We start from the raw sequence: 9,264 nt of genomic DNA, 5'->3' as shown, positions 1-9,264 counted from the left end.
TAGAGTCACCCGACAGCCTGCAGGGCAGGGGCATCTCAGAGCTGAGTGAATTGTAGCCATGGCTGAAGCCAGGAACTTCCCAAACCCCAATGAGATTACCGCATTGAGAGCCAAACTCCCCCCGCAGCCGGGGAACACTGGTGAGTCAGGGAGCTGGGACCAGGGGCCCTTTTCCATGTCAGGAAGAGCTGGGTGCTGGGTTGCCCCGATTCCCTCACAGGTTGGAGGAAGGGAATATCAGGTTTGAGTCTTCTGAGCCCCTTTTCAGCCCATCCGCCGTCACCGCCGTGACTTCTTATACTAGAGAGATGGCCTTCTTATTCCAGCCCTTTCTAAGTCCTCCCATCTGGTAGGTAGTGAACCCAGAATACCCCGGGGGATACGGCAGTTTCCTGAAGACTGTTTGAGGCATCTCAGGGGGTGAGAGAGTGTATATCCTTGGGGAGAGGGAGGCTGACCTGGTTTCCCCCAGGTCGATGGGGACAGACGTCCAAGGATAAGACCTGGAGATATCTCTGCCTGGCCGTGTCCCTGATCCTGCTTCTCATGCTCATTATCCTCTGTGTGGTTCTGCCCAAAGGTAAGGCATCTGGGCCAATGGGGACAGGGTGACCACAGGGAAGCAAGCACCTTGGCTCCTAACCTGCAGAGGCAGGTCAGCAGGGCTGGTGCAGGGGTGGCCGGTCTGTGTCCCTAGTGGGCAACATAATGGCAACAGAATGGAGCTCACTCCCCCACCAGTCTAACAGGCTGGGGGGCCTGCATGGGCCCAAGTCAGTCTGAGTTGTTGGTGAGTGTCTTCCCAAAGCTCGAACTGGACTCGAACTCCAGCCTCCCTGCTAAAAAGTATACACCCGAACAAAGGTCCTGTCTTGCCGCTTACTAGCTGGATGCTTTAGACAAGGACCTTTACCTCTCTGGGCCTCAGTTTCCTCATCTGAAAAATGGGTGGGGCATTTCAGAGCCCCAGAATGCCTTGCTCTGGGAACGGGAGAAAGTCTTGGCCCCTTGGGGTTTGGGGAATAGGGAGAGACCCCAGGAAGGTTCTGGAGTCCAGAACACCTACTTGCGTCTCTCCCCAGTCTTGAAGAGGACACAGCAGGTGCAGAAGGAAGTCATTCAACTGAATGAAAAAAGTGAGTGGGGTTCAACATGGTCGGCCTCCTGCCTCTCCACCATATCTCCTCTCTCTGCCAAGACCTTGACCAGCCCTTTCTTTTTGGGCCTCCCAGTGATGCAGGGACTGGGGCATGCCAGGCACGACCTGGACTTCATTCGGGGTGAAATGTTCCGGCAAATGAAGGCTGTATTTGCAGGCAATGGTAAGGAGGAGGGGAGGTGAAGAGGGAGGGGTTGTGCCCCCGACACAGCACCTGTAACAGTGGTGGGGCTTCTGGCAAGTGGCTCTCAGAGGGGCACCCCGATGCCAACGGCTCCTCAGATCTTTTCAGAAAGTTCAAGTGACATGATCAGATCACACTTAGAGTGGAGGGCTCCCAGGAAAACAAGACTTTTGAGACAGCCAGATCTGGTCTAGGCTTGTGGTTGTGCATGACCTTGGGCAGCCCATTTAAACCACTCTGAGCTTCAGTTTCCTCAGCTGTAAAGTGGGGGGAAATTAACACTATCTTCTTTAAGACAGACTGTCAGGATCCCAGGCCTCCACTCTCAAAAACCACACTAGTGTGTTACAAAATGTGGTCAGTCCTTAGCGACATGTTAGAAGTACCTGGAGAACTTGCCACAGTGTAGATTTATGAGCCCCAAGCAAACAACACTAGGATCAAATGCTGCTGGAGGGAGTGTTCTTGGTGCTACATACTTTTTATATAACTTTTGCGTGAGTGGATGAGATGTGGAATACCTACATTTAGTTCTTATTATTCATGTAGCTATGTTTTATGTGGTCCCTGCAAATGATGGATTGGTGAATACTGAATCATTGCGGAAATAACAGCATTAGTTTTACTTGACCCCCTGGTCATAGCATTTTGTCAACTGGTCAATACATAACCTTGTTTTTGTGTGTTTCTGTATAAATGTAAAGTTTATTTTTATTTTTTTATTAAAATATTTTTTAATGTTTATTTATTTTTGAGAGAGACAGAGAGCGAGTGGGGGAGGGGCAGAGAGAGAGAGAGAGAGAGAGAGAGAGAGAAAGAGAAGGAGACACAGAATCTGAAGCAGGCTCCAGGCTCCGAGCTGCCAGCACAGAGCCTGACAGGGGCTCCAACTATGAGATCATGACCTGAGCCGAAGTCAGACACTTAACCGACTGAGCCACCCAGGCGCCCCTAAAGTTTATTTATTTTGAGAAAAAGAGAGAGGAAGAGAGAGAATCCCAAGCAGGCTCTGTGCTTTCAACACTGAGTGTGACCTGTGGCTTGATCCCAAGAACTATGAGATCATGGCCTGAGTCAAAATCAAGAGACGGATGCTTAACCGACCGAGCCACCAGGCTCACCTGTTTAAATATATTTAATAGATATTGTTTCATTAACATTGAACTCATGGCCAACAGCACTATAACTCATGCCTGAAGGAAGCTTACCTAATGGGCACGCATTTTCTCTATAAGGCACGTCGCAGCCTTCTTGCGCATGTAGGAACACTGACAGCGCTTTAGCACGACTCTTGAAGGTCTTTGCAACCAGCAAAATCGCCCACAGAAGGCATAAAAACACGAAGCGCGTGACACGAAATGGCCCACCAAAGGCGCACTTGCTTACGGTATGAGAAAAGAAACAGCAAGGCAGAACTTGCCTTATTCTGTCTGACTCCAGCTTTTTGTCACTCTGGGCAGGTCTGTGAGTGACAAGGAAAACCTCACAAGTATTGATTTGGGGGTTACGAATCAATGTTAACAAGTAGGTGCATTTGCAAATACGGAGCCTGCAAATAACAAAGATCCACTGTGTGTGTGTGTGTATGTGTGTGTGTGCATTCACTAACTGGATATAGATGGATGCAGTGAGAATTCTCTGTATCACTCCTGAGCCCTCACTGCCGAGTTCCCACCTAACCCCCAGGAACCACTGTAATTATATTGTATAGTTATATATGTTTTTCTTCAGAGAACAGTTTCTTCAACTGTGCACCATTGATGTTTGGGGCGGAATCATTCTTCCAGTGGGGGGAAACTGTCCTGTGTCATGTAGCATCCCTGGCCTTGACCCACCTGATGGGATAACCTGCTGTCAGTTATGACAACCAAAAAAGGTCTCCAGGTGTTGGCCATTGTCCCCTGGGGAAAGAATCACTTCTGGCTGAAGACCACTGCTCTAGAGTCTCTTTAAGCAAATGAGGAATGTCGAAACCCATGTCCTTCTAGGATACTATTCACACTGTTCCTTGAGTCCCTTTTCCCCATCTCATAGGCTATCTATAGCATTTTCCTATTTCCATCTGATGAGGTTCAATAACGGGGGGGTGCCATCTTACCAGGTAGTGAGCTTCCAACTGTTGGATGTGTTCACGTGGAGACCATTGGGAATGTGACCAGGGGGTGATGGGGGACACACCCCTTCACCGGATGGGAAACTGGATATGCCAGTTTGGCTAATGGCTCCATTCTCACAGAATCCTCATGTGAGCCTTGCCCCCTGGACTGGAAGGTCTTTCAGGGCTCCTGCTACTTTTTCTCCCTGGACAACCTCACCTGGACCCAGGCTAATGATTCTTGTGCCCAGAAGCAAGCTCACCTGGTTATCATCAACAGCCGAACAGAACAGGTGGGAAACGGAAGGTAGAAGGTAGAATCTTAGCAGGTTGGGAGAGGGCTTATAAAAGAATTTGGGGGTTCATATTTCTGTCCCCTTTGGGGTCTAGCACAATACTCCTAGTGTGGTCTTCAAGACCTGCTTCATCTTGCTTCAACCCAAGCTCACTGCTGTGACATGTGGGGAATGGACCCTGTGCACTGAGGTCCTGCCTCCAAGCTCTGATTCATGTAGGTCCCTCGGTGTGCAGTGCCCTTACTCTTGCTGTGTGGAGAACTCCTACTCACCTGTCAAAACCCCAACACAAACATCCCTTCTCCATATTCTCTCATGACATCATCAGAGGCCTTCACCACAGAACTTCACACTGCATCAGGGTTGTAAGTGTGGGGCTGGATCTAAATAATGTCTGGCTCTCCTGGTCCAGAAACAAGGCTTGGCCCGAAGAAACGCATCAAGAGTGTCTTTTGAGCTGGGTTTCCAGCCAGAGATATTCCTACAGCCTAAGATCAAACCTTGTTCTGATATGCATTGACCTTAAAAAACAGTCACAACCAATATTTGTCCACTGCTTCTTTCTAGGTGCACATACCTCACACAGTCTATTCTTTTGATCTTGAGAATATGCTGTGAAGTGGAGATTCTGTTCTTTCCATTATACAGATGAAGAAACCAAGGGGTGGATTAAATGAGGCCATACGATATGCACATAGTAGGTCTGGAGTTCGCATCAGGATAGAAAGTGCTGTGCGTGGCTGCCTCTGTCTGCTTGCCCACCCAAAATCCCCTCTACACCTTAGCCCTCCTCCGGTCCCCGGGCACTCCGACCTCTGTCCTTTCAGCTCTGATGGAATTTTACCTCGCACTGTGCCTTCTCCCATCTAGGACTTCCTGACATCAACTGAGCAGGTGACATCCTGGATAGGCCTCTTCAAAGAGGGTCAGAAAGGAAACCACAGGTGGATGGATGGCTCAACCCCCACCTACACGTGAGTCTCCCTGTCTGTGATGCAGATGTCCCTAACTACCCAAGACAGTCTTCCCCTAAGAGACCGGCAGGGCTTTTATTTTTTTATTAAAAAAAAAATTTTTTTTTCAACGTTTATTTATTTTTGGGACAGAGAGAGACAGAGCGTGAACTGGGGAGGGGCAGAGAGAGAGGGAGACACAGAATCGGAAACAGGCTCCAGGCTCTGAGCCATCAGCCCAGAGCCCGACGCGGGGCTCGAACTCCCGGACCGCGAGATCGTGACCTGGCTGAAGTCGGACGCTTAACCGACTGCGCCACCCAGGCGCCCCGACAGGGCTTTTAAAAAGCGATTTTATGACCACTCCGGATGTTCCCCTGTCATTCATTCACTATTTACCTGAAGCAACTCCCAGAACACAAGCCCTTTCTATCATAGCAGCTATCGTTATTTTATTACTTGGGAATGGTGTTCCCATTTAAAATGCTTGAGAAACAGCAGATTCAATGCCAAACTGGTCCTGTGTTGCAGGACTTCTCAGAGTCTTGGATGTGCCTATTCAGGAGTATAATAATGTAGCCTTTGCCAACTGTATGAGTTTCCTGTAGTCACTGTAGCAAAGAGCCACAAACTGGGAGGTGAAAACAACAGAAACTTATTCTCTCACAGTTATGGAGGCCAGAGGCCCAAACCAATATGTCAGCAGGACTACACTCCCTCCAATGCCTGTAGGGGAGGATCTTTTCCTGCCTCTTCCAGCGTCTGGTGGCTCCAGTTGTTCCTTGGCTCATGGGCACATCACTCCAATCTCTGCCTCTGTGGTCACATACCCTTCTCCTCTCCCCTGTGTCTTCTCTCTTCTGTCCCTTATAAGGACACTTATAGTTGGATTGAGGCTCACTCAGTCAATCCAGGATGATCCCCTCTCAGCATCCTTCACTTAAGTTAATCTGCAAAGACTCCTTTCCCAAGTAAGGTCGCACTCACAGATATCTGGGGTTAGGATGTGGGCATATCTTTTCAATGGGGACAACACTGAACCCACTATACCTTCCTGGAAGTTACCTGCTTTCTCACACTCTTTGCTTTTGGACATTTCCATCTGCCAGCATCACCCTTCCCTGTCTGGCAAACTGCTCTGGATGGGTCCAGGCCCAGGGCATAATTAATCACCTTGGCAAACTCATCTGCCATCTGAGCACCTACCATATACCTTACATGCACTGGTCATCACATCCTCAGAATGTGCTCCCATTTTGCAAAAGAGGAAAACAGAGGCTCGGATATTAAGACTGTTGCCCTGGTCACATAGATGACAGGTGGTAGAGCTAGAAGTTGGACAGGGTGAATCTGGCTTCCAGGTGAATGGACCTCAGAGAAGGGGAGAGGGTCGGCGAGATGAGGGAGTCAGAGAAAGTGGCCCCAGAACTTGGAGACTCCCAGCTCCCCTGAAGACTGCTTCCTGTTGCTACTCCCATTTGAGCTCAGTCTCTCCACTTGGAAAAAAAAAAATGGGAAGGGGTTGACCAGATGACTACTGTAAGATGGGCTCAATAAATGATTCCCAATTGGGGCCTCAAGAACTTTAGGGCCAGACCCTCACTCATAGAGAGCAGGGTAGGGGGCTCAGGCACTGGCCCATCTACTCAGGAATTTGTGGGCATCTCTTGACAGTAACTGGGAGTCCAAGAAGCTACATGATAATGGAACTGCCCCCGCCTGCATGATGATACACAACCATGGATACTGGAGCAACTTCTCTTGTGAATCAGGGAGATTTGCTTTCATTTGTGAGAGGCGACAGAACTGCTAACCAAGCCCTTATACTGCACTTCCTGGGACTGATGCAGAACCCTTGATATACAGCCTCAAGCCCTATCCCTGCCTTCTCTGGGTTCTGAGTTCACAGAGGCAACTATAGAGGACATTTCTCCAAAGCTTAGTGTCCTTTTCTTGGCATTGGGCTTGCTCACCCTTTATTTCCTTTCCCGATTTCTGCTGAGTGGAATGTTCCAGAAGCAGTCCTGGGCCCATCCCTGCAGAGGACTGATAATTCTTAACTTCCATTAAATCCAGGCTTGGCCACGATCTTGCTTGAGCCAATGAAATGTGATGGGAACTGACATGTGCCACGTTAAGCAGGAATCTTAAGAGCCTTGTGTGGTTCTCCCATCTTCATTTTGCCCTTGTCAGAAGACCACCTCTTCCTAGAAAGGACAGCTCCTTCAAATATGGTCTTGCAGTGAAGAAGACCCCCTTCAGGCAGAGCTTCTGCTGACCCATAAACATAACTAAGAAGTGAATTTTTTTGTGGTTATTGGCTACTAAGATTTTGAGGTCACCAGTTGTTACCGCAGCATACTGAACTTATGCTGACTGATGCAGGGGACAAAGTTCCATTTCATAAAACCCCAAGATCTAGGGCTTTCTTCCAACACAAAAAGCCTAAAGCTTGTGGATACGGGGTGATTGGGTCCCTCACATTCATTCAACATTACCATTACCTCAGCCAGCCTCTCCATCTTCCTCTTCAGCATCTCCCTCCAGGCCAGTCTCCTCTCTGGTTCCCAGTGAGATTGTTCTAAGACATCTCCGAAGCCCCTTCACCATCTGGCCACTTCCCTTTCTTCACGCCCCTCACACCTCCATGTGTTTGCTCTTATAGTTTTCTTTGCCTGGAATGCTCCCTGCCCCTGGCTTCCTGTGGGACATTTCCTCATCCTTCACTGGGCCCAAATCAACTGGCACCATCTGCATGGGCTACTCAAGAGTCTGACTCTTGCTTTCCTATCAGAGACCTTTATTAACTTTGCGATTATGATTTACGTTGTACAATGCAGTGGATTCTTAACCCATTAAAAACAAAAATCCTTCAATCCCTTAACTGTGTCTTGCCATTTCTGTTAATTCCAAAACCTATGTCAGTTTCCTCCACGTTTGTAAGCCTGGATTCTTGAGACCAAGATCTGTGGGAAAGTGCAGGCATCAGGCATTAGGATTAGGCATGGCCATTCCCTGCACCTGGCCCAGGCTCTCTTCCTTATACGTGTGTCACTCGTGGCTAGATAGTCATGGCACAAGAAAGTAAGATCTGTCAGAATAATTGTTCTCCAGCAAGTTTCATTTTGAATTGGCCAAAATAGCAATTTGGTCTGGTCCCTGCCATCTCTCTCGTCAGAATCTGAAAACTGTATGGGGATGAGATACATGCCTGTATCCCTGCTGCAGAGAAGAGAAAAATAAAATGTGATTCTCTTCCAGGACCATGGAGGTGAGTGGTCAGAAACTAGGAGCCTCTTGTTCTTCAGAAAGTGTAGCTGAAGTTCAGCTATTAGAAAAATGCAGTCGCCAGGTTGACCAGATGTCTCACAATGATTTGGCGAAGGGGACCAAAGCATGTGCTCTCTCTGGATGCATTTTGCAACTGATTCATTCAGTAAAAACTCACAAGTACCTATAATATGCCAGAGACAGTGATTAAGGACCAGGGTGGACACACCTGTCACCAGGTTGCCTTGATGGGGCTTTGTAGTTTATGGCAGAGGGGGAGCTGATAGAACAGGGGTAGAGAGCAAGACAGAGTCACTCATGTCAAGCAGTAACTTATGTCAAGCAGGGACACACACAGCCAAAGACATACACCGAAACCCGCACAAGCTGATGGCATCCAGAACTGGTAACCTGCAGAGCCAAAAGAGGTCTGCTGAGGCCCAAGACTGATTCAGCTCTTTTTCAAAAGGGAGTATCCGGGGCGCCTGGGTGGCTCAGTCAGTTAAGCGTCCGACTTCCGCTCAGGTCATGATCTCGCAGTCCGTGAGTTCGGGCCCCGCATCGGGCTCTGTGCTGACAGCTCAGAGCCCGGAGCCTGCTTCGGATTCTGTGTTTCCCTCTCTCTCTCTGCCCCTTCCCTGCTCATGCTCTGTCTCTCTCTGTCTCAGAAATAAACATAAAAAAAAAAAAAAAAAAGAAATACTCTAGGTATTTCTTAAAAAAAAAGTTGGGGGGAGTATCTTTGCAGCAAACTGTCAGACTCTCCAGACGCTGCCCCTTTCACATCTAACCGCATTGAAAAGGCGACTGCCCACAAAAGGTCTGCCCGATGTTCAGAGATCATCCTCCAGCACTTGAACATAATAACATAACATGTGCGGGGAGCTGACCCAGACCAGACTGAAGCCTCATTCCAGCTGCGCACTCATGGACTGACCTCGCATTTGGTTTGTTAACTTCTTACCCCTTGCGGTGCCTTGTTAGTTGTGTGACTCTGTCTTGCACTTTGCTTTGTGTGACGTGAGTGAAGCCAAGTTAAACACGTAGTAAAATGTCACTGAGTTTGGAATCCTGAGCCTGCTTTACAATTACGTTAACCTTGCCGTATGGCTGAACAAAGCGGACCCTGTGGGGACACACACAACATGTGTATGTGTCTCCATAGAGTGCTGACGACGGGAGGTCTGAACAAGCAACAGTGGGACCTGATCCTCACTGGGAAGGATCCAAATCCAGGAAAATAATTTCATCGCAGCCCACCCTGACTCTGAGAGAACATCGTTTATTTGTTGACTCCGATGCTACAG

At 48.6% G+C, this 9,264-nt stretch overlaps 1 protein-coding gene across 1 annotated transcript; it reads left to right on the top strand.

Moving 5' to 3' along the window:
• Positions 1–7,571, top strand: LOC123605464 (C-type lectin domain family 4 member G-like). The gene is made up of 7 exons (XM_045492377.1): positions 1–140; positions 473–580; positions 1,083–1,136; positions 1,233–1,322; positions 3,580–3,731; positions 4,605–4,708; positions 6,362–7,571. Exons 1-7 carry the CDS (start codon positions 59–61, stop codon positions 6,498–6,500), a joined length of 729 nt encoding a protein of 242 aa, XP_045348333.1. The 5' UTR covers positions 1–58; the 3' UTR covers positions 6,501–7,571.
• The last annotated feature ends 1,693 nt before the right edge of the window (positions 7,572–9,264 follow it).

The sequence above is a fragment of the Leopardus geoffroyi genome, chromosome A2 (assembly GCF_018350155.1).
Source record: "Leopardus geoffroyi isolate Oge1 chromosome A2, O.geoffroyi_Oge1_pat1.0, whole genome shotgun sequence".
Lineage (NCBI taxonomy): Eukaryota > Metazoa > Chordata > Mammalia > Carnivora > Felidae > Leopardus > Leopardus geoffroyi.
The sequence above is the reverse complement of the archived record's forward strand: the minus strand, read 5'-3'. Positions and strand labels throughout refer to the sequence as shown.